Here is a 22,715-nt window from a genome sequence, read left to right on the forward strand (position 1 = left end):
TGTTATTACATCACGTGACCCTGACAATATCCATGACATTTGCGACAGGTTGTGGAAGCCCGCGATAAATTAGTGAAATACCCGAAATAGTAACTTTTAAGTTATTTTGGGCGTGTATTTTTCAGTTTTGTGCCCTTGTCATCGCGCTCTGCTTAGAATAAAAATGAAATGTTATTAAATATTAAATGTTATATATAAGTTTAACGCTAGCATAAATTATATTGTATATTTCACTATGTTACTACCTTTCAAGTTCAAGGCATTCTTGGTAAGTAATAAATCAAATAAGATTACTTACTACATCTACTCGACGATTCCATTATTAAGTGAATAGAGTATGAAAAAATTTGTTAACGGAAAAATTTTTTGTTCTCATATTTGCCACCACAGATTCAAAATGAATTCATTCATCTTCTGGCATCTACAGTTCGAAATCAACTAATAAACGATATCAAAAGAAATAAATATTATGGACTTTTGTTTGATTCAACTTCTGATATCTCTCATCGAGAACAAATGTCCCAAGTCGCTAGGTATGTAGATGCTGATTTTATCAATAAAAAAGTTTCCATCAAAGAAACTCTTTTTTGAGTTTTATTGAAATACATGCTAAAGATGCAGCCTCGATCGAAAATACAATTTTAGAGAAATTAAATTACGATGAATTTCATTAACTGCAGATCACAATGTTACGATAATGCTGCCGTGATGGCAGGTCACACATCTGAAACGCGATGGAGCGCCAGAATACAAGCGGTTAGCCTTATCATCTCTGGCTAGAGAAAATAAAAGAATTATTAGAAAGATTAGCAGAGCACACTACCACTACAAGTGACAACAGAAGTGAAGCTACAATTCTGTTGCAAAATATACTAACCTTTAGTTTTATAACTTTAGTTCATTTCTGGTATGAAATCTTAAGGATTGATCGTGTGCAGCTCAGATTGCAAGATGCTAGAATGAATTTTAGAGAAGTGTTCTATGATCTTGAATCATTAGCGACTGAACTAGCCGAAATTTGAGACAAGCTCTGTAAAGAAGCAATAGAAAAAGCGGAGTCTCTTTGGGAAGAATGGGATATGGATACAACAATACGTGCCTGGAGAATTGGCAAGAAATGTGTACACGATTAAGTGACCTTAATTTCAACTTTGGATTTCTACTAGACGTTGAAAATTTATTAAACAAGGATATTTTGATAACGACCTTGGAAAAAAAATTTAAAAATTTGGGTGAATTTTATAAAACAGATTTCAATGTAATAGAACTTTTTATCAAAATATGTGACAGCAAAATGTTACTCCGCAGTAGAAAAGAAAATGAACCTAAAACTCCATTAGAATTTCTTACTTTTATAATCAATCTCGAATGGAGAAGATGTTTTTCCAAATCTGAGAGCGGCACTTCAAATACTCCTGACTATCTCAGCATCAATTGCTAGCTGCGAACGTTCATTCAGCAAATTAAAATTAATTTTGACAGATTGCCTAAGTGACCTAGCATTTTTAAGTGTGGAAAGAGAAAAATTTTAAATGATCAATTTTGATGATATTATTGATACATTTGCTTCATCAAAAGCACGGAAAATTTAGACATAGTAATTAGTTTTATTAATGTATTGTAATCAGATGATTATTAAATATATGTATCTCCTTAGAGATAATAAATATTTACTTTTTTATTGTTTTAAAACTGTGTGTTTTTAAAATATTTCTTTATAAATATGTAAAATTAATAATAAGTATCTTTTGAACTAATTCTAGATGATCATATACATTTCAAAATCTAGTCTTGTTCTCTCAACTACAGGGTAACAAAAAAAGTATGGGGATCACTTTTGTGGTTATCTACCACTAAAGTGTTAAAACCTTTTTACATATATAGCATACCGATCTAAAGCTCTGCTATTAGACTTTCAATTGCAATACTATTTCATAAAGTCACAAAAATGCCTTTGAAGAAATTTGACAAAAAGCTAATTGGTCAAGTATAAGCCTTTTTAGAACTTCGATGGGGCCACAGGATTATACAAACCCATTTTAAAAAGAAAGGTATTGCGATTTCACTCAGCCATATCAGTCGCATCAAGAATTCAAAACTCGGATCGATGCAAAATAATGCAAAACCAAAAAGAAGTGGACGGCCAAGCAAATTGAAGAAATCAGATTTGCAGAAGCTTGATAAGATGACATCAAAACCTGATCCACCAACACAGGCAAGCATGGCTAAAGCTCTTAACGTGAGTCAGCAAGTTGTAATCTATCAACTAAAACAAAAGCTGAAGAAAAAATACCATAAAAAACCTAAATGTCATCATTTAAGTGAGAGATCGGTGCAGATTAGGAGGCAACGTTCATGGCCCCTCTACAAGCTTCTCCGTAAGGACAGATGGCGAAAGTTCATTACAACTGATGAAGCTTGGATCTATCTATCTGATACCAATGCTAAATCTAAAGTTCAATATCTTAGCCGTGGGCAGAACAGGCGAGACTTGACACCATCAACCACGGTGCCTCATCCCAAAGGCGTAATGGTTTGGATGGGCATATCCGCCCATGGTGTGACCAAACCTCGGTTTGTGAAACCTGGGGCCAAAATAAATTCTGAGTATTATATACAGAAGATATTAAAGCCCTTTCTTAAGGATGATTACTGCAGATTGTACCCTAATGGTGATGCTGTGTTCCATCAGGACTCTGCCCCATCGCATGCATCTAAGGTCACCCAGAAATTCCTAACAGATCAGCAAGTGCAATTCCTGAGACCAGAACAATGGATTCCAAACAGTCCTGATGCTGCACCATGCGACTATTTCCTATGGGGACATCTGAAAAACAAACTGAATAAGCGAAGAATTTCTACATTGAGAGGCCTTCAAAGAGCTATTAGAGAAGAGGTGAAGAAAATCCCCCAGGAAATCATTTTGCGGGCTTTAAAATCATGGCCGAAGCGTTGTAGACAAATCTATTATGCCGGAGGTCGACATATTGAGAAACATCGCTGAATTTATGTAATAAATTTTGGAAATAAAAACATTCAAAAATGATCCCTATATTTTTTTGTTACCCTGTACATTTTTTGTCTCAAATTTAAAGCCTAGCTTGAGTCTATGACTTTATTTATTTTACTTTATTTATTTATTAATTTGCGAGTATATTTTACATATAATATTATATGGTTTTCGAATGGGGGGCGCTAAAAGGGTAATGTGCCCCGAGTGCGAGTTAAGCTCGCTACGTCACTGGGCCCTGATATGGTGTCCCTGAAATAGTGGCCAACAAATCTGCCCTGTAAATGCCTAAATTGACGAAAGGATAAAAGGGCATTGGAGATAAAATACTTCTGAGATGTCTAAAACTATGAAGCCAACAACTTATCAAAACAGAAATAGCTTTTGAAAGAAAAATATAACGATGAAGCAAAAAAAAGGGACTAGTTTCTGCATGCTGCAAAATTACTCTTTCATTCTGTGAATAAGGATTACTCATAAAATATGTTCCCTTAAAAAACACCCCTGTACAGAACTCTCGATTTTAGAAATATTCAAGAGGAAAGGGTGTGGAGGAGATTGGAGAGATTTAGCATTGCCTATTCAAGAACGTATGTTCTGCGCGTGTCTACGACCAGACTCTTGAAAACTGCGTTTTCTCAGTTTCTTTAAACGTGTAATAACTTCCGAATAAATTGGAATTAAGAAAACATTTCGTGTAAAGTTCATAAACAAAGATGGTCCTTTCAGGACTTCAGTTTCAACTCTAGTTGCATTTCTGTAGCTTTCAAAATAGGACGCGTATTATTTTTTAAGCTTAACAGTTGATAATTCTTGAACCAATATCGAATGTGGTTCCTTTAATTCCATCGTACTTCTAGCACATTCTCTTTCATACCTTCGAAATTTCAAGTTTCTGAGTTTGATAGTTTCAGCACAGCAATATAAATGTAACTTAAAATTGAACACTCAAAAACAGCGACAGTAGAGGAACTTATGATTTTTTAATATATTTTTTCAATATTTCTTAACTTAATATTTACGATTAAAATTAGATGAGACACTAAGAGGACTAGTTATATCTGTCAACAATCTGAGATCAACCTTTTATCTATATACAATCTTCAATCTACAATCTTTTTATCTATTAATATAACAACTAAATTTCTATTTTAAAATCCTTAAAGAAATCCTTAAGATAAAAAATACTCACTAAAAGATACAATTTTAAACGTTGTTTATTTTTTTAAAGGAACTGCTAAAGTCTTTTATTAATATCTTTAATTGAGGATATATAAAGGTAAAAAAATATACACTGAGTGGCCAAATTATTATGACCACCCCTTCAGTCGTCTGCTTCCATACCCTATACGGCGCAATGTGCGTCGAACAGTACGTTCAGAGACGTTCAACAGTTGCTCCTTGATTAAGATCACTTGCAATTTGTCGCACTGTTGCTCTCCTGTTGCGCTGCACATCCCTGGCAGCCTTCTCTCTGATCGAGCATTCAGTACCCTGTGACGACCACAAGTCTGACATTGAGATCCGGTTTTTTGCTTGATTGTCCATTCTTTGTACACATTAACAACTGCTACTCTAGAACACTTCACAAGTGCAGCCGTTTTGCTGATGCTCGTTCCGACACATCTCGCACCCACAATCATTCCACGTTGAAATTCAGTCAAATCACTTTTCTTTCCCATATCTGAGCAAGAAACACAGTATAACTGATGACTCACTTGTCCAGCATTCCCGTGTTATAGTTATCTTGCCCTCTAGCGGCAAGGCTGTGACGCAATAACTCATTTGCATAAAACTCTGAGATGGTCATAATAATTTGGCCACTCAGTGTATATTTAAACTGTAATAATATTTCACTTCAATAAAAATATTTTATTCAATTAATAAGTCCGAAAATACAATTACAAGAATACTTTTTTATGGAATGTTTCTTAATTTTAATATTTTGACTCCCTTGACATTTTAAATTGCATTTCAAACTTTTGCATAGTTTTCATATTTTTCAATGAAAAGAAGTATTTAATATTTCGATAATTGTTTTCGTTTATTTTATTACATCTATTAGTAATAAACAAAATATCATGCTAAAATCTATGATATACTCATCAATAAACTTATTAAAGACTACCACCATTTTTGAGGACGATTCTAAAAATATATTGTAAGCTCATAGAAATAAACTTTTTAGTTTTTTTAATAAGTTGCGTCATTGATATTTTAATAAATGGAGCATATATTGCACAATTGGTTGTCAGTCATAATCTATTTTTTTTAAATTTTTTGTATTTAAACGCGTGTTTTCTTTTTGCTATATTAATTACGAATTATTAAATGTTTATACACTTAGAAATACTTGAAACCAAGCAAAGTTATCGATACTTTTTTGATTTATAGAAATTTTTGCTATAATTTTTCGATTAAATTTAAAAAAATTCATGGTTTATCTAGTTCTTTCACATTTAACTTTTCGTCCCCAGCGTTTTCATTTATTATTTTTTTATTTTTGTTTTTAATTTACACTATTTTTTTTATTTTTATTTGCATTTCTTTACACAAAATTTATTTAAGAGATGTAATTTTTTAATAAGTGGCGTTATTACTATTTTAATAAATGGCAGCATGTATTGCGCTTTTGGTTGTTAGTCATAATCTTTTCTTTTATTTGTATTTAAGCGTGTGCATTAATTTTGCTATGTTAATTGCGAATTATTAAGTGTTTATTCGCTTAGAAATATTTTCTAAAAAGCAAATTTATAGACTCCTTTCCAACAATTTCTCAATTTTTTTTGTTTTATTGTTTATGTTATGTTATTATTATGTACTTGTTGTTATTATTATTTTTTTTTTTACGTTTGACTTTTCACCCCCAACACGTTTTCATTTTTTATTTTTTTACTTACAAACTTTAAGATTAGAATGCAAAATATTGTTTAAAAAATACGGCTCGGTCATTAAAGAGTTTTTTACTGACCCTATCTGATGCAATCTAAAATTTGAGCATCACTTATTACGATGACAGACTTCAAGGTCATTTGAAACTTCTTCTTAGAGTGAAGTAGAAATAACAAGGCCTTTAAGGTTTTACGATAAGTATTACAATCAACTTAACTGAGATAAAACATGCAAAAAAAAAATGCAGATAGTTCATCATATTCTCTAACGAATGTGTATATATTGAGTGGGGAAAAAAAGATAATTTCAATAACTGCATCTTGCTTATTAATATGTTATAGATATATCTTCGCTCAATTCAGTATTTTAAAATAATTGTTTAATGGTGATTATTTAGTTTGAAAATGTTGAAACAGATTCTCTCGGGAGATTTAGGCCTGAAGAGTGAAATTATAATTGGTGTTATCGTTCTCGCTGTTGTATATTTAATAACCACAGCTATTAGAAGACACGGCAAGAAATATCCACCTGGACCCTATGGATTACCCTTATTTGGATATGCGCCATTTTTGACGGAAAAGCCGTATTTAAAGTTTATTGAAATTAGTAAACAGTATGGAGACATATTCAGGTTAATGAAATACTTATATATTTTACTCATTTAGTTATGATAAATTAATACTGCAAAAAAGTTTTTATATATATTTTATTTTGCATTGTTAAAATATTATTAGAGCTATTATATTGCTACCTTAAGTCAATTTTATAGCATATATGTATCTAAGTTGTGTTTACACTAGAATATCCAACAAAGGATAGGGTATTCTCTGTGATATATAGACTAAAGCAAAAAATAATGTGAATAAAGTAAAAATTTATGCACTTTCATTTGTACTTGATTCGCGTTGTTTTTTGCTTAATTGTACTTAGATATTTTACTCACGATTTAAAATTACGGATGAAGAAAAAATTTATTCTTTTTACTTTGTACTCAAAATGAATGTTTTGACACAATTTTTTATATGTTTAACTTATCTACAGTTGCTCACAGCTTTCATAGCAGTAACTTAATAATATCTATTCTCTTTTTCAATTGGGTATAATATAGCCTACGTCACAGGTTGTGTTGTTCCTACTAAATTTAACCCATGAACGGCATTTTCTGCGAGCCTAACTTCAAGCCACAAATAAACAAACGAAGTGTTCGATCGTTTAAATAGCTGCTCGCCAGATTTTATTGCATTATAAAGAAAAGTTATTGAAACTAAATACAACTAAATAAACAACAACAACTAAAACAAATAACAACAACTACTAATAACAATAACTAAATAAACAACAACTAAATTCCATTCGTTTAGCATTGCGTCATATGTTGTTCCTACTAAATCGAAGTAGTTGTGTTTTTTTCATATTATACCCAATTATATATATGTTAGAATATTAGTTCAGTTTACATTTATAAATTGTCATCGACGTAAAAAGGTTTTTTTTGGGATAACAAAATTATTAAATTCCTAGCACAATGTAGTATTTTTTTGTCGCTTTTATATAAATGTGTTACAGCAACAAAATAAATGAGAGCATCATTATTTTATTGAACCACTGTATCGTATCATAATTACATTCGAAAAATATATGTATCTTTAAACTATTTTTGTAAGGCAAACTATCACTTTATGAAAGGAATTTTTTGAATTTTTTTTACCTGGAATATGTAATAAAAAGTAAATTATAATAATCGTAGAAATATTACGCGCGATATTTAGTAATCTTTCTGTAAATTTTATTGAAAAATATATTTTATAAATAATGAAAAATAAGACGTATGCCTTTGCAACCATTGTCCATAAGGCATAGCATAATTAAAATATATAATTTACGATATTGATAAGACATTAATTGTTCTTAAATGTAATTAGTTTTGTATTTCTTAAAACAATATGAATAATTCGCATTGATAAGGAAAATGATAAAAAAAAAACATAGAAAATAAATCTGATGTTATTAAAAATAAGGATATTTTTTTCAAAAAAATAAATTTAAAAAAAAAATTTTTTTTTAAATTTATAAATACTTTTTTAATTTTTTTGAAAATTTTTTGATTTCAGATAATGAAACATTAAAAAAACTTTTCAAAAAGCAATCCTTGATTTAAAGTAATACTTCTTAAGTTAGTTAAAACTTCTTAAAATATTTAATGCTCAACCAACAGTACTTTTTCAACTGTGACAAATTACATCGAAGAAAATTTATTACATAAGATTTTTTTAAAGCTAATTCTTATTTCTTTTCAATGCTATAACTATATTTTTAATGTACTTTTTTGATAACTTTGATCTGTTGTATAAAATTATTAGTTTACTAAAATGCTTGCGACAATTCCATGAAACATTTGGGAAAAAAATTTAAGTTTAAAAATTTCAAAAATGGTATTTCTTAATGTTATATAACTGAAAATTATATGCTTCAATGTTATAACTTCAATAGTTAAATATATGCATCAGAGGATTATAAAAAAATTTCAAATTATTATTGACAGCAGTGATGCTTAGTATACTTTAATAATATGATGCTTAGCTTACTTAGTTTACTTTACCCATAATTAACAATGTGATTATAAATTTCAGTGGTAATTTACGGATGCATTTAAAACAATTAAAAAAAAGTTTTCGAATTTTCTATATAAAATTGAAGTAAAATAACTGAAATATTTAAAACAAATTTTTTGTACTTATCTTTTGTAGTTTTTTTTAGGAATATTGCTGTAAAATTAAAACGAACATGAAAATGATCTCATCAGTTTCAGCATAATTCAAAACAACGAACAAATATGGCTAAGTTTTATTCAGCATTTTTGTTTCGATACAAATATAGTTTTTCACCATCTGATGAAGAATTAAAATAACATTTTTTTCTTAAATAATTGTTTTAAGATTGTAGGAAAGAGAAACTTTAAGGAAAGTAGACTTTTCCGAAACCAATCTATTTTTTTGCTATTAGAAAATGCATTATTTCGATTAGTAAATATATTTATTATTATTGCATTAATAAAATGCACTTATTTATGAATAAATGTCAAATACTGAATAAATGCTGAATAATACTTTATACTGAATAAATGTCAAATTTTATTTTAAATCTTTAACATTTATCTTTTATGAGTCTTTTAAAATGTTAGGTTTATCCGCAGTTGCTTACATCTGTCAGCACGCTGTGGACAGAATTTCTCCTTAATTGAAATTTTGATGTATAATCTTGCATGTAAAATTTGCATTTCACACTCTAAAAGCTATAATTATTCTTGTTACAATCACTTTCATTATAATTTTATTTCAGAACAAAAATGGTCATGTAAAAAATGTTATTTTCTTTTTACAAAATTTTCAGAAATGTCCAACTTGTTTTATGTTTTTAAAATATCCTATAACATGAAACAAAATAATTTACATGATTTTTAAAATTTATTGATATAAATTTATGCTAATTTGCTGAGATTATTTATAGCGTAAAGCATTTTAAAGGACTGTAAGTTATATTTTTATTCCACAAAATTCAATAGACGTTACATGTCAAAATATTCATAGCATATTAATAAAACATTTGAAATAAAGTTTGACTTTTCTTGAATAGTTCTTTCAATTTTAAAAGACTCATGCAAGTGATTGTCTTCTTGTTGCAATCACTTTCATTATAATTTTATTTCAAGAAAAAATGTTCATGTAAAAATCTTTATTTTCTTTTTACAAAATTTTCAGAAATGTCCGACTTGTTTCATGTTTATAGAATATCCTATTCTTATAACACGAAACAAAATAATTTACTTGATTTTTCAAATTTATTAATATAAATTTATGTTAATTTGCTGAGATCATTTATAGCGTAAAAATATTTTAGAGGACTGTTAGTTATATTTTTATTCCGCAAAAGTCAATAGACGTTACATTTCAAAATATTCAAAGCATATTAATAAAACATTTGAATAATCAACTAAATATGTAATTTATGTTTACAATTCATGTTTCAAATTTTTTTTCAGTATTAGTATGGGCACCGAAAGATGGGTTATATTAAATAGTGCTGATGCCATAAAAGAAGCCTTGTTAAAACCAGAATTCCTCAATCGGCCACCATACGGTCCATTAACACCTTTTAAGAAAGAAAGTAAATATAAATTTGCACAATAATGCTAAACAAACATATTGTTGGGAGATAGATTGAGTGTTCCCTAATCACAGCCCTTGATATATATTTTTAGAATCCTTGTCAAAAATAAAGTACATTACGGGGTGCAAATTAATATCTATTCTGGAGAAAATCAGAAAAGCAATCAAAATCAGTCAAGACACTATAAGAAGAAAGGATTCTGAATATCATAAAAAACCAGTTTAATTGTCTGATAAAACTTGAAGTTGCTTCAATTAACCACAGTTCCCCTTCTTTCTGTTTGTTCCGATATTGCAAAATTTTTTTCCCCAATGAATAAACCCACTTGGGCATCATACAGGGATCTAAGGGCAGATTTGTTGGCCACTCTTTCAGAGGACATCCATGCCTTGTCCGAGATTCGAACCCGGAACCTTTTTGTTGCAAGGGCTGTTCCCTAACCCCTACACAAGCAAGTTGGCAAATGCAACATGTTTGATGTTTTTTGCTCGTTATTTCGATAGCGGATGTTCCAACTTGTCTGGAAAGTGAAAGTGGCCACATTGCCTTCAACGTGCCTTTGGTCTTGAAATTGCAGATCCTCCATAACCAATAAACTGACTTTTTAAGATATGCTTAAGTTTTAGTATTGTTTTTTTTTTTTCAGTAGTAAAATGTGTAATTCCAATACGGAAAAAGCAAAATTCTGGTAAAATTATTGTGCTGTTTGGTAATTACACTGTTGAAAAAAAAACAACATAATTCTGCTTAAAAAATTATATACGGTAGTTAAGCGATTCATCTGGTAATTTTTCCGTTCATATGGTAACTTTTTACAGGAAATTCTGGTTTTTAAAATTATGGTTCTTATTACCACACTTTTAGCAAAAAATACAAAACCGAAAAATAAATTTAACTGAAATAGTTTTTATGCCATGGTCTAAGGTATAATTATAAAATTACAAAATTTGACCACATTTACCAAATTTTATCACACATTATTTATTTTTTTTTTTAAATGGCGGGCACTTGGAGCTATTGTCCATTGGCCACAGAAAGTGCCAGAACTGCTAATTCTCTTTTCGTTACCCAGTGGGCACCTGTGGCGAAGCCACGGCGGTGGAACAGCGTCGCCCACGTCACACTACCACAACCCGTTTATAGGGCGGGTCACATTCACACATTCACACACAAAGGAGAAAGGACATAGAACACAGGAGGGAAAGAAACATCCATGCCTTGCCCGGGATTCGAACCCAGAACCTTTCTGATGCAAGGACAGTTCCCTGCCCCCTACACAGACTGGTCGGCCTTATCACACATTATAAAACTATATTTTATTGTTAATTTTACCAAAAACATTACAAAGAGTGCGCTGGTAAAAATGACCAAAATTTTTGGCGTTCTCAAAGAGCCATAAATACAATATTCTGGTAGTTTTGACCAAACTTTCATTTGTCTTTGGAATTATTTTTGCTTAAATATTAATATTGGTGTTAAATTTTTTTTCACTTTATTTTCTAGAAGGTTTCTAAAATAAATAACAAGGATGGTGATTATTATTAAGAAACGATAAATTATATTAAATACTCTAAAATACTAAATACTATGTTGTTTTTTAAAAAAATTAAGGTCCATTCTTCACAAGTCCTATTCATGTGTGGCAGGAACAGAGAAAGTTTGTTGTGCAATCTATGAAGGATTTGGGATTAGGAAAATCAAAAATAGAAGATCATGTAAAAGTTTGTATGCCAACTTCAAAGTACCAAAATTGATTTATAGTATACTAGATGTTTAATACGATGTTGCATAATAAATAAAATAAAATGCACATTGCTGATTAAGTGACCTACATAAACAATATTCAATTATCTGAGACAAGTACTGTCTAGTTATCATGAGAACTCCTCTCGATAGAAATTCTGAGTTTAAAAACAAGAGCAAAAACATTTTTAACTTAAGAGAATGAAAGAAGTGACACGACTTTCTCCACCCTAAACCAATGCAAAATGATTAACTCCACGCCCCTATTTCGAGTTAATTATCTTCGTAAACATAGTAACCAATAGCAAATCAGTATGGTGTCGGAAGACGTTCTTGTGGTAGCCGGACAGTCATTCTAGTCATTTTATTACTTTCTCTGCTGAACTAGAAATTAGAAAGTAAATTTTTTTTTGCCTTTAACGGTAACTTAATATTACTATATTTATTAAAACACATTTTAGATGAGTAATTATCCATCTGATTACACAAAGATTTTGCAATATTAACTCGAAAAGTCAAGATTTGTGACAATAATTTAATTTCTCGAAGATAATATTTAAAGGGACATTTTTGAAATCATTTTTAGCGGTCTTAGCATCACGGTGCTAATCAATTTCTTTTTTAACTTTGTAACAAATTATGTTGCGGAATTGGCACTTAGTATACAATTTCCTCATTTTTTATAATTATTTTTTACTAGTGGGCTGCGCCCCCTGATCGCTAACGCTTGCCAACCCCCGAAAATTGCTACGCAATCTTATATGGTTTGCTTCGCAGACCAAGCTCGCTTCACTCGCTACTAACTTAGGTATATTGCAAATGCACAAATTCTAAGAATTCAAAACAATCATTCAAATCCATATAAAAACTTTTTTTTTTAAAAAATTACATCTTTTCAGTAAATACTAAGTCATTAAAATAAATTTGAATTCAAATAAATGACATGTAATTCGTTAAACCTATTAGAAATGTGCTATGGTATAATTCGTGATATAAATCAAAAATCGTCAAATAAATTCGTAATGAATAAATTCGTGAAAAAAGCGCTTTCGACAAAATACTAAAATAGAGATCCATCGACAAAGACTACTCATTTCTGCCTAGCTTAATAGTATGAGATTGCCGCGGCTGATGCTCTCTGGTTATTTCAGTTTCCGTTTTTAAAAGCGCTATATGTTGAGCCACCTCAGCTAGATTTGGCATGTGACATTTTTAGCGGCGATCACTGGTCGATTCGCCGTGTAAGAGAAATAGTAACGTAAACAAAACAAAGCAAACGTTGCCACCGGCGGAAAAGAAATGCAGCCAAAATTTGGGAGCCACGTAAGAGAATTATTTATATTAGATACTTCCCTGTGACTTCACATTTTGAAATTAGCCTTTATACGTTTTAGAGTTTCATCTCATCTAAGGAAATGTTAATTGTAGGTAATATACTTTGTCACCAAAAGGAATGCTATAGCGAAACATGTTTCAAAAGCGTGGCTATAGGCAATTTATAATAAACACGTGCTTTCAAATAGCATTTAAATATATAATTCGGTGATGTTATTTCTGCATGCCTCAAGAACTACCCTCATTGATTGAGTTAGCATGCTTTAACAAACAAGGATAAATAATTGCTGAAATATATAATCTCTCAGCGACACTCATTTATGATTAAATAGAACTGTAATCTATTTGAAGTCTTGGATATTATTTCTTAAGTAAAAGAATCATCTGCAATCAATTTTAATTGCATTAATGAGAATTATAAGAGTAAGGTCATTTTCGTGCACCCCATTCAAGTGATTTGGTATAGAGCAGGGCCATCCAACTGGCGGCACGCCAACTTCTTATTCAGGCTGATCGGTCTCAGTTTTCCCATTAAAATGTAAGCAAATTGTTTTATAATCCTTCTGTTCCATTGTTTTATAATTAATAATTCAACTATTAATTGTTATTGTATAAGAGGTAAGAGGTTATTGTTCAACTTTTTCAAACTGTGGCCCGCCAGGTGATCAGTGACCGGAATTCTGGCCCGTGGGCTCTTTGCAGTTGGACAGCCCTGGTATAGAATGTTCTTATGTCGACAGTAAACTTAATCGTGTTTCAAACTATCACTATGTCAAATTTTAAATGCGTAATTTAACAAAATTTACTGATTACGCAAATCTGCTCTGGTTTTCTCATTTATTATTACGCTCATTCCCTGATTTGTCTTTTCCCAGATACACCTTCGCTTATTTTTGATGGTTTAATGTTTCTCTAACGTTATTTAAGAAGCTTCTTTTCTCGTGAAGGAGCAGAAGCTGATGGGGGTGTTAAAAATAATTTTAATAATCCTAATTTCATTTTTGCACATAATTTCATCATTTTTATTTACTCCGTATCTTTATCCGCACGTTACCGCCGTTATCCGTATCAGTAAGTTACCGTCGTATCTTTAGAAACACGTAAAATACAAGGTCATAGTTGATCAGAATCAGAACAATCTAGAGCATTTTATAATTTCAGTGCAGAGTTTCCTGCCAAATTTTTTCAAGACAAATCTGGAATTTATATTTCTTGAAAGGAAACTTAATATTTTATGATTTCTTGCACTTATATATTTAAAAAATATTTTCGTTTTTTGAGCAGTTTATGTTGAAAGAGTTTTTTAGCTATTAGAAAATTGCTTTCTATCAGTTGAAACAAAAATGAAAGTACATTTTTACTAGTCTAATTGTAAGTAATTTTGCACAACCAGTTGTGCAAAATTAAATGGAATATGAAAATTACTGATATTATACAGCTTGTCTTTAATTTCCACTTCTTTAATTTCCACTTTTTTTTTTAAGAGTACAGTTATGTCAAATGATTTCTCAAAGATTTTCCAAAAATAAATTTAAAAAAAAAACATAGAGTTTACGAAAATAAGAAACTTAAACAATGGTCCATGATCGGCTATTAAATAGATTGCAACTTTTCAACTTTCATATTTTTAAAACTCTGTTACTTATTAATTTGAAATTTACCGTTAATATTAATGGAATTCTTTGTTCAATCATATCCAGGATGAAATAAATGCCTTTATAGAAGTCGTGAAATCCCATGGTGGGAAACCAATGGACCTCAAAGAGCCTTTAGCTCCAAGCATGTCTAACAACATTACAGCTTTGGTGTTTGGTGTCCGGCATGATTATGACCATCCCGACAGAAAGCTGCTAGACAAGAATGCAGAAGATATCAACAAACATATCCAGGAACTCGGCTTTTTGCACCTCTTTCCTTGGATGAAGCACCTTTATTTTTCCAAAGACTCTAAATACCAAATTGTTGCTAATGGCTTTAAAAGCAGTCATAAGCTTTTCCGGTGAGTTTAATTTATATATAGGGCAAACTTAATACTTTATTATCGGATATATTTTAAACTAAGTAGTAAAAATACCGTGGATAATGTTTTATTCTTTTAAATTTAGCTTAAAACAATATTCGAAACATTTCCGTTAAATAAAAGACTTAATTAATCATGACGATTCATAAAGGATTGGATCTCTATTATAGAAAATATGTTGCTAATTCAGTTAATAAATTGGCTTTTGGTAAATTTACAAGTACAAAAGTATTACAAAGGAAAGACCGAAAAGGAAAGAACTTCTTCCGTGGGAGTCCAGTACATACCAGAGCCATACCAAGTAGTCGTTCTCATCTGGCACGATCATATGCTAGGTTTCTCCGTCTATTGATGCCCATGGTTTTTAAAATCTTTTTCCTCAGAATCTATCCATCTTTATGTTTTGTCTTCTCCTTTTCCGGTTGCCAGTATACATTCGAAAAGTCAGCTTTTTAACTGGATCACATCATCCTTTCCATAGATCCGCCATCTTATTGAATAGGACTTAATAACTAAAATTAAGTTTGGTTGCTCATAGTTAAGAGCTATATAATGTTGCGTCGTTTTATAATTGAATGCTTTGAAACGCTTTACAGATCTTGAAAAGCTGAGATAATTTTTTTAAAGAGGATTTTTAGAAACCAAGTCATGCTAGGAACATATAAATAATGTGATCTTCGCGTATTATTTCCTTTTACTTAGGTACTACGGAATTTTAGTTTTATATATTTTTAGTATTATGCAATTTTAATTCGAGTACTATAAGATTTTACTTTGTTATTTTGGAAGATATACGGTTTCATTACACTATTTTCAATATTACATAAAAGTTACTGTTCATATAAAAGTTTGTTTATCAGAATTTTGAACTTTATGTTTTAATATATATATATATATATATATATATATATATATATATATATATATATATATATATATATATATATATATATATATATATATATATATATATATATATATATATATATATATATATATATATATATATATATATATATATATATATATATATATATATATATATATATATATATATATATATATATATATATATATATATATATATATATATATATATATATATATATATATATATNAATACCTAGTTATTCCATGAAATAACTGATCGTGTCCGTTAAAGTGTGTAATATGTTATTAATTTGACACTTTAACTAGTTATTCTATGAAATAACTAGGTATTCTATAAATTAACTAATGAGAGACAATTAAAGTGTAAAATAAGCAATTTATCTAAAATGAAATAACTAGGTATTCTATAAATAAACTAATGATGGACAATTAAAATGAAAAAGAAGCAATTTATCTATTTTATGCAGCGTGTAAATGGTTTTTATGGAAACGTACCATAAAATCACTTGCTGCAACAAGGGTTACTAAAATGACACTTGGAATTACAAAGAACATTATTTCTAAAACAAAAACATTCATAATAGTTTATAAATGCAGTAGGGATGGAAGGTAAATGTATTTGTCGTGCGAGATATATGATATAGATCATTTTACACTTTAACGGGGCTGCAGATCGTTATTCCATGAAATAACTAGTTAAACCATGAAATACAAGAGAGTTTTACACTTTAACGGACACGATCAGTTATTTCATAGAATAACTAGGTATTCTATAAAATAACGGATTTCATACTTTAACGGTAACATATAAATATATGCAATTATGGTTTTTTTGCCAGAAATGTTATTTCCATACAGTACAGTAACTTTGCCAGAATATTTGTCTTCAGTATGTTTCAGTATAATTGTATTTTAGATGATATTAAATGAACAAGGGATGAACTTTCAAATTTCTATAATTTGGAATATTTTTAAAATCAGAAAAAATACATTATTTTTGTGTTTTAAACAGTAAGATGATAGAAGAACATAAAAAAACTCTTGATCCTGAAAACATCCGAGATTACGTAGATAGATATCTAATCGAGATGAAATCCCGGAAGGACAAGGATCCTAAAACAACATTTAATGGTAGGAATTTTAATATGTTTATAAATACTCAAATAATTTAGGAAAAATGACTTTTTTTGAGGAATGATTTTTTTTGCTTTGAAAACGAATGTAAATATTTCAAAATTTTTTTGTTTCTACATGGCTACTATTCTATTGTATAGCAATTTTGAGACATTTTTCATGAGTGGTATTTAAATACAAGGTTAATTTCAAATGAATGAGAAAGAGACTGTTCATTTTTCACTGACTCCCTGTTGATTGGAATAAATCTTTTTTAAATTTTAACTAATGTTTTTGTTTTAGAGGGTCTGATGTTTATTCTTTTTGTACTTTGATTTATACATATTCAATTAATTATACACAATTTAAACTCCATGAGTATTTATGATGTAGTTTCCAGGCACATTATGAAAAAGGGTTTTCTTACAAGCTAAAGATTAACATTTAATTTATCAAAAACTTCAAACGCAGGCCGAAAAGGTTCTATGTAAGTTAATTTTTAAGTAAATCAGAAAAAATGAATTGAAAAGCCCCCAAAAAGTTAAGATTTGCCATTTAGTCAATTAAAATCTTCAACCACTGCCCGAAAAGTGTCTTGTTAAGAATAAGTACAAATATTTAAGAGTATAAACACAAATGTTTTTTATTGTTCCTTCCATAAATGTATTTTCCAATGCAAGCATAATCTTAAGCATCCAAAGCAGAGGTCTTCTTTAATATCAGTTTTAAATTTCTGATTTCATTTATAAAAAAAAATATTAATTTTTAATTTTCTGACAGAAAATACGCTAGCTGATAGTGCTTCTGATATGTTTGGAGCTGGAAGCGAAACAGTGTTTACTTCTGTTTTGTGGTGTGTCTACATCATGGCAGCTTATCCACAACTTCAGAAAAAGGTGCAGAAAGAAATAATGGATGTCATAGGACCTGATAGGATGGCAGAATTATTGGATCAGAAATCAATGCCATTCACACATGCAACCATCTTAGAAGTCTTACGTTTTATAACAATTGCTCCATTGAACTTCTTACATTAGTAAGTATCTGTATTTTTAAAATTTTTCAAACAATAGCTTTCTTAAAATTTTTATACAAATTAACAGAACGTGCTTCTTCTATGTGTGTAGTAAAATGTACTTTTCATTATATATTAAGAAGAAGGAATTTAGTCTTTCAGTTTTAAATTAAATTTTCACGAAATATACTTTGCTGCCTTTGAGACACAATCTTTTCCACACTTCAACGATTGAACTAAATACGGAACAATCTTTAAATTTCGAAACAAACTTTATAAGGACTCCTCATTGATATTATAACAACTTTTGTAACTAATTTTAAAACTTGGACAAAAATTACAATAGCTTTCACTAAAAATATATCGTTTATCGCTTTTTTCGCTAATTGTTCATTATAATACTTATTTTTTGAACTGTACTCAGTTTCAGGACACTTTTCATACAAATAATACTGTTGATTTTATACCATTCCATAATTATGAAGAATTTATCTACGCTCAATTATTTTTAAAGTGGTATTTAATCTATTATTTAATGTTTTATAAGAATTTTTCTTTTTTAAATAATTTGTTGCTTAAGATCCAGGCTCAGAACTTAAAATTTTAACTTACGTTATTTATTTAATAAATTTTGATACAATATGAAAATTTAGAAAATGCACTGTGAAACAATACTGTTGAAATTATAATCGAAACTACAATTGAAACACACAACTGAAACTATACTGTGCGACTGCATTTCTTAAAATTGAGATAAAATTTGTAAAATAGCTCTGAAACACATAATAGTGTCATTTGAAGTCCCACGTATTAAAAATTGAAACAAGATATAGGGGAGATTCGGGTAGCCCCACCCACAGTCAATTTCATATGTATAGAATATTTTTTCAAGTCAATGAGCCATCGGACATTAATTGTTATATTAAAAGAAGATTATTTTCAAAATTTCAAGTATTTACGCAGCTGTTAACATGGTAAACCATAGTTTTGAAAATATGTTGAATACAGTAGTCATGAAATTAAGAAAAATTGGTTGAATGTTTCGATTAAACTTCATTTTAATACCAAAAAAATTTTTTCTATACATACAGCATTAAAGTATGTAGTCTTAAGTTTAATTTGCACGAAGAAAGAAGTTTATACGTGAAAAAATGTTCGAGTAATTACAAATTTACAAAAAAATTGGATTTCGGGTAGCACCGCTCACATGAATGTCGGGTATCACCGCCCAATTTTATTTCGTCGATAAATGTACGGTTGCAAAGATTTATTATTTTATTGCTTCAAATTTGAATGTTATATGCATTTTTAACAACAAATATTGTTGTTATTAAATTATTGTTATTAAATGATAGAATTCACTAAAAGTATATAAATATGTAATAAATAAAATAATTTTGTGATAAAAATGATAAATGAGGTTTATCTATTGTCAATACATTGGTCACTTTCATTTACACCTGAAAAAACAGTCAAAAAACCTAATTTTTGTAACTGGGCGGGGCTACCCGACACATTTTGAAAAGAGCTGAAAAACATGTTTTTTTTTAATTTCTATTTTTTTAAGTTAAAGTATTCTTTTTTTGGTTTATTCTTTTTGCATTATTTAATTGGATGGAAAAACAATAGAAACATACAAAAATATTGATTATTACTCAATATTGTACAGAAATATAAGCAATATTCCTTAAGTGGACGGTGCTACCCGACTCTCCCCTACTCATTTTCCAGCAAATTGTGTAGAGGGACAAATATGTGAGAGATGTACGTTGACTGGTAGGAGGATTTAGAAAGAAGAACCTCTGGGCTCGTATTAGGATGCTCTAACCACAATAGTTGTACACCCCAGACCCGAGAGAGTTAGGAAGCTTAATATATTGCTAGTCGCAATGATGCATCATAACATACATTCGACTCGCTTAAAAGTTTTTAAGATGTAGCGAAATAAGCAAAAAAATGAAATTAAAATTACAAATATTCTGACTAAATTATTGGAACCATATTTTCCAAATTGTAGCTCATTGTACCATAGAATTTGACAATAAGTATATCCATGATGTGTCAGTCTATAAAACTTCCCTACTCTCCTGGACTGGAGAGTGTTGCTATGGTGTTTAAAGCACCCTACAATGATCCTGGAGATCTTTGGTTCGAATTCCGCCTGCAGACAACAATCATTTCTCACTATTACTTGTTTCGGAACTGTTTTGAAATTTTTTTCTCAATTTTGAGAAAGCGTTTTTCAGCAAATCAGAAAACCTATATAATTTTATTTGAGTTCTCTATTTGGTATCTAGGTGGGTTTTTTAGTTTCATTATTTAGGGTAAACGTATGTTTCAGATCAAATTTTTTTATTTTATTTATTTATAGCACTACAGTGGATGCTACTCTGAAAGATTATTTCATACCTCGTAATACTGCTATTTTGGCTAATTTTTGGGCCGTTCATCATGATACTAGATATTGGGAAGATCCTAACAGCTTTAAACCAGAAAGATTTATATCAGAAGATGGAAAATCTGTTGTTAAGCCTCCGAACTACATGCCTTTTTCCATGGGTAAGTTTATTAATTTTATTTTTAAATGCTTTTCGAAAAACCAATTCAATAATTTCCATGATTCTACGAAATATTCTTTTAATAATTAAAAAAATTGACAAAGTATTTAAGCACCTTACAAGATGTGTGTTAAAACTATTTTAATTTTGAGATTTTACGAATTCAGAAAAAAAATTGTGAAAATATCTACTTTTCAAGGTATTGGCAGCAAAATATATTATGAAAAATGTTTAGAAAAACCATTGCGTAGTTTTTGAAATTATAGTTCATTTAATGTTATACAGTATTATAATTTTTTCTATAAACTTTCAGGTAAAAGATCCTGTCCAGGAGAAACCATGGCTTACATGGAGATTTTTCTCTATTTTGCGACAATTTTGCAAAGGTTTAATGCTGCTTTTCCCGAAGGTTATAAACCCACCTTTAACTCACATTTTGCATTATCACTAAGACCAGAAGATTTTAAGATTAGATTTTTGAGCAGAAATCAATCTTAAAAAAAAAAAATGCCTCCATACTTCATTATAATCTGGTGACAATTGAAACGAAAATGGAAAAATTTTGATTGTGCTTTTCCTGTTTTTTTATTATTTTTTTTAAAATTTGGATTTTTTTAAATTCGCGTTGCTTGATGAACTGTTCTTTTATGACGTTTGTGATAGTCGTGAAATGCTATAAACAAATAATTACCTCAAACATCTATTATCATGTCATTATGCATCTTTAAATGTTTTAGTACTTCAAATTGTGTGAATTTTACTTGGTAAAATATTATATGTTGTAAAAGACAAAGAAATGTATTCATACTTCAGGGGAAAAAATTGCAACCCCCTTTTTTTAAAACTTTTTTTACATTATTTGAAGTTGTTTACAGATTATTTTAATTTAGTTATTTAAATTTGATTTTGTTCAATCTTCCAATATGAATGATACATAATTAGACGATCCTATTTTCATAACATTCCCGTTCATTTGAAATTTTTCATTTTGTTTTAAGTTATATCGAATAATTTTTAGTTAAAAATAATTTTATACCTATTTGTAATAAGGGACAATTTTTGAATTAAAAAGCGCTTCATTACAGTAACTTGAATTTTTCAGTTTTTAATTTGTTAAAACAATCATTTTATAAATTGCAGCAAAAAATTTTGAATGTTACACGTACTTAGATTTAATGAGTAAAAAGAAGAAAAAAGAAACAATATTTTTTTATGTTAAAATATTTATTTTTTAAGCACATCTGAAGCGTAATTATATCAATAGTTCAGGAATACTTCAATTAAAATTTTTAAAAAAAGACATACACAAAAATTTGTAATAAATTGTCAGGAAAATTTAAAAAGCTCGTTAGGATAGCGTGAAAAGTATCAAACGTCAATGACAGATTCTTCTAATTCTTTCCACTGATATTACCACTTTCTGTTATGTATAATTTTACAGTAATTAATAAATAAAGTGTAAACGTTTTAAAGAACATATTACCATAGTAATTATATCTTTCTAACGAGGATCCGAATAATCATTTATTTGCAAATCATTAAACACAAACTACATATTTGAAATATATGATAGTAGTAAAAACCCACAAATGAAATTATATTATAAACATGTATTCAAAACTCATCTGGCAATTTCAATTTGCATATTTTTTTAAAAGTTAAAATGGAATTAAGTAAATCATGTCTACCACGAAGCTCATATTTGAATATCAAAAGCTCATACCAAAGTCTGACAAGTGTAAAACTGCTCTTTTTTATGAGATGGTATTGTATAATCACTTGATAAAGATGTAAAACTTAATAAATGACAATAAATTAAAGCATATTATGACAAATTGTGAACAAAAACAGAATTGTATCTTGTATCTGAAAAATGAAAAAGTTGGTTCGAAGTATAACACTCTCTTGATATTTATAATGCTTGCTTAATACATATTTATTTGAAAAATATTATAATATTCTTATCTTCTA

At 29.2% G+C, this 22,715-nt stretch overlaps 2 protein-coding genes across 2 annotated transcripts; one reads left to right on the forward strand and one right to left on the reverse strand.

Annotated features, from left to right (window-relative positions):
• Window positions 1-4,320: 4,320 nt before the first annotated feature.
• On the reverse strand, window positions 4,321-4,692 carry LOC122270721 (uncharacterized). Its single transcript, XM_043049196.1, has one exon. The coding sequence runs from the start codon at window positions 4,690-4,692 to the stop codon at window positions 4,321-4,323; it is 372 nt and encodes a 123-aa protein (XP_042905130.1).
• Window positions 4,693-5,972: 1,280 nt separating this feature from the next.
• Window positions 5,973-22,221, forward strand: LOC107449031 (cytochrome P450 2J6-like). Its single transcript, XM_016064429.4, has 8 exons — window positions 5,973-6,533; window positions 9,942-10,066; window positions 11,681-11,790; window positions 14,848-15,146; window positions 17,071-17,189; window positions 17,952-18,207; window positions 20,558-20,745; window positions 21,058-22,221. Exons 1-8 carry the CDS (start codon window positions 6,307-6,309, stop codon window positions 21,240-21,242), a joined length of 1,509 nt encoding a protein of 502 aa, XP_015919915.1. The 5' UTR covers window positions 5,973-6,306; the 3' UTR covers window positions 21,243-22,221.
• The last annotated feature ends 494 nt before the right edge of the window (window positions 22,222-22,715 follow it).

Source organism: Parasteatoda tepidariorum, chromosome 6 (assembly GCF_043381705.1).
Source record: "Parasteatoda tepidariorum isolate YZ-2023 chromosome 6, CAS_Ptep_4.0, whole genome shotgun sequence".
Classification (NCBI taxonomy): domain Eukaryota; kingdom Metazoa; phylum Arthropoda; class Arachnida; order Araneae; family Theridiidae; genus Parasteatoda; species Parasteatoda tepidariorum.

Bases quoted from the DNA above. Each gene is read 5' to 3' on its own strand.
- LOC122270721 (XM_043049196.1), bottom strand. From the start codon at position 4,692: ATGGGAAAGAAAAGTGATTTGACTGAATTTCAACGTGGAATGATTGTG.
- LOC107449031 (XM_016064429.4), top strand. From the start codon at position 6,307: ATGTTGAAACAGATTCTCTCGGGAGATTTAGGCCTGAAGAGTGAAATT. The intron at 11,791-14,847 runs GTTTGTATGCCA...AATCATATCCAG, and splicing joins AAATAGAAGATCATGTAAAA to GATGAAATAAATGCCTTTAT. The intron at 18,208-20,557 runs GTAAGTATCTGT...ATTTATTTATAG, and splicing joins CCATTGAACTTCTTACATTA to CACTACAGTGGATGCTACTC.